The 815-nt window shown below is 40.0% G+C and overlaps 1 protein-coding gene across 1 annotated transcript; it reads right to left on the bottom strand.

Moving 5' to 3' along the window:
- Positions 1–74: 74 nt before the first annotated feature.
- Positions 75–809, bottom strand: LOC107576970 (acyl-CoA:lysophosphatidylglycerol acyltransferase 1-like; the record flags this gene model as incomplete). The annotated part of the gene is made up of 3 exons (XM_016263088.1): positions 794–809; positions 553–648; positions 75–380 (listed from the first exon to the last, which is right to left on the bottom strand). Coding segments are annotated over exons 2-3 (390 nt in total), but the record flags the coding sequence as incomplete, so codon positions are not given.
- Between the last annotated feature and the right edge of the window lie 6 nt (positions 810–815).

The raw sequence follows: 815 nt of genomic DNA on the forward strand, positions 1-815 counted from the left end.
GTTATTGGTATCCCATTTGGTAACTCATACACAGAACCATGGGAAATATAGTGAAAGACCCATATATCTGTTACAACATTAAAAAGTTGATTTTGTTCCTTACTTTGACCTGGTGGACTTCCATCTGTTCCCAGAATGCCGTTTTCCTGCTGGGGTCCTAAGGTCTTCAGGATAATCTGTGTGGCACCCAGCCGTGGCAGTGTTACGTGAGTCAAGTAAGGCAAGTCATACTTTTTGGCAAAGGACTGACTTGTCTCTCGCCTCTTTCTTAGGAAGCCGCCCTCAGGAAACAGCACAATCCACTTCCTGTCTCTGCTGTAGTAATACTTGTCTAGGTGATCCTTCAAGTAAACTAGTTGCTTTTCTCGATGTGCTTTGCCCTGTTGGTAATGACAAATCTCGTCAGTGTTGACTAAATTTCTTCTTGCACTAAAAACCATTTAGTTTGTTCGCTGCGCTACTTTATTAAATATGGATGAAGCTAGAATATCCTTGTCACATCACGTTACAAAATACAAATACAAATGTTCTTTTTAAGTGAACAGGTCGTACCTGCCTGATGAAGAAATCTCCATGAATCAGGGATACAACCCCAAAATTGGTATATTTAAAAACATGGTCCATCAACCACATCATCTTTTGTACAACCTAGACAAGAACATGAGAATTAGTTGTATTTTCTAGATAGCGATCTGAAATGTTATCAATGTGATATCAATGTATAATATATTTAATGTATAATTCACCACCATCAGAGCAGTACTAACCCTAACCCAAGCAGAGGCGTGCTTACCGTGCCCTTGTCCTGCAAGCAC

The sequence above is a fragment of the Sinocyclocheilus grahami genome, unplaced genomic scaffold (assembly GCF_001515645.1).
Source record: "Sinocyclocheilus grahami isolate Dianchi unplaced genomic scaffold, SAMN03320097.WGS_v1.1 scaffold4737.1, whole genome shotgun sequence".
NCBI classification, from domain to species: domain Eukaryota; kingdom Metazoa; phylum Chordata; class Actinopteri; order Cypriniformes; family Cyprinidae; genus Sinocyclocheilus; species Sinocyclocheilus grahami.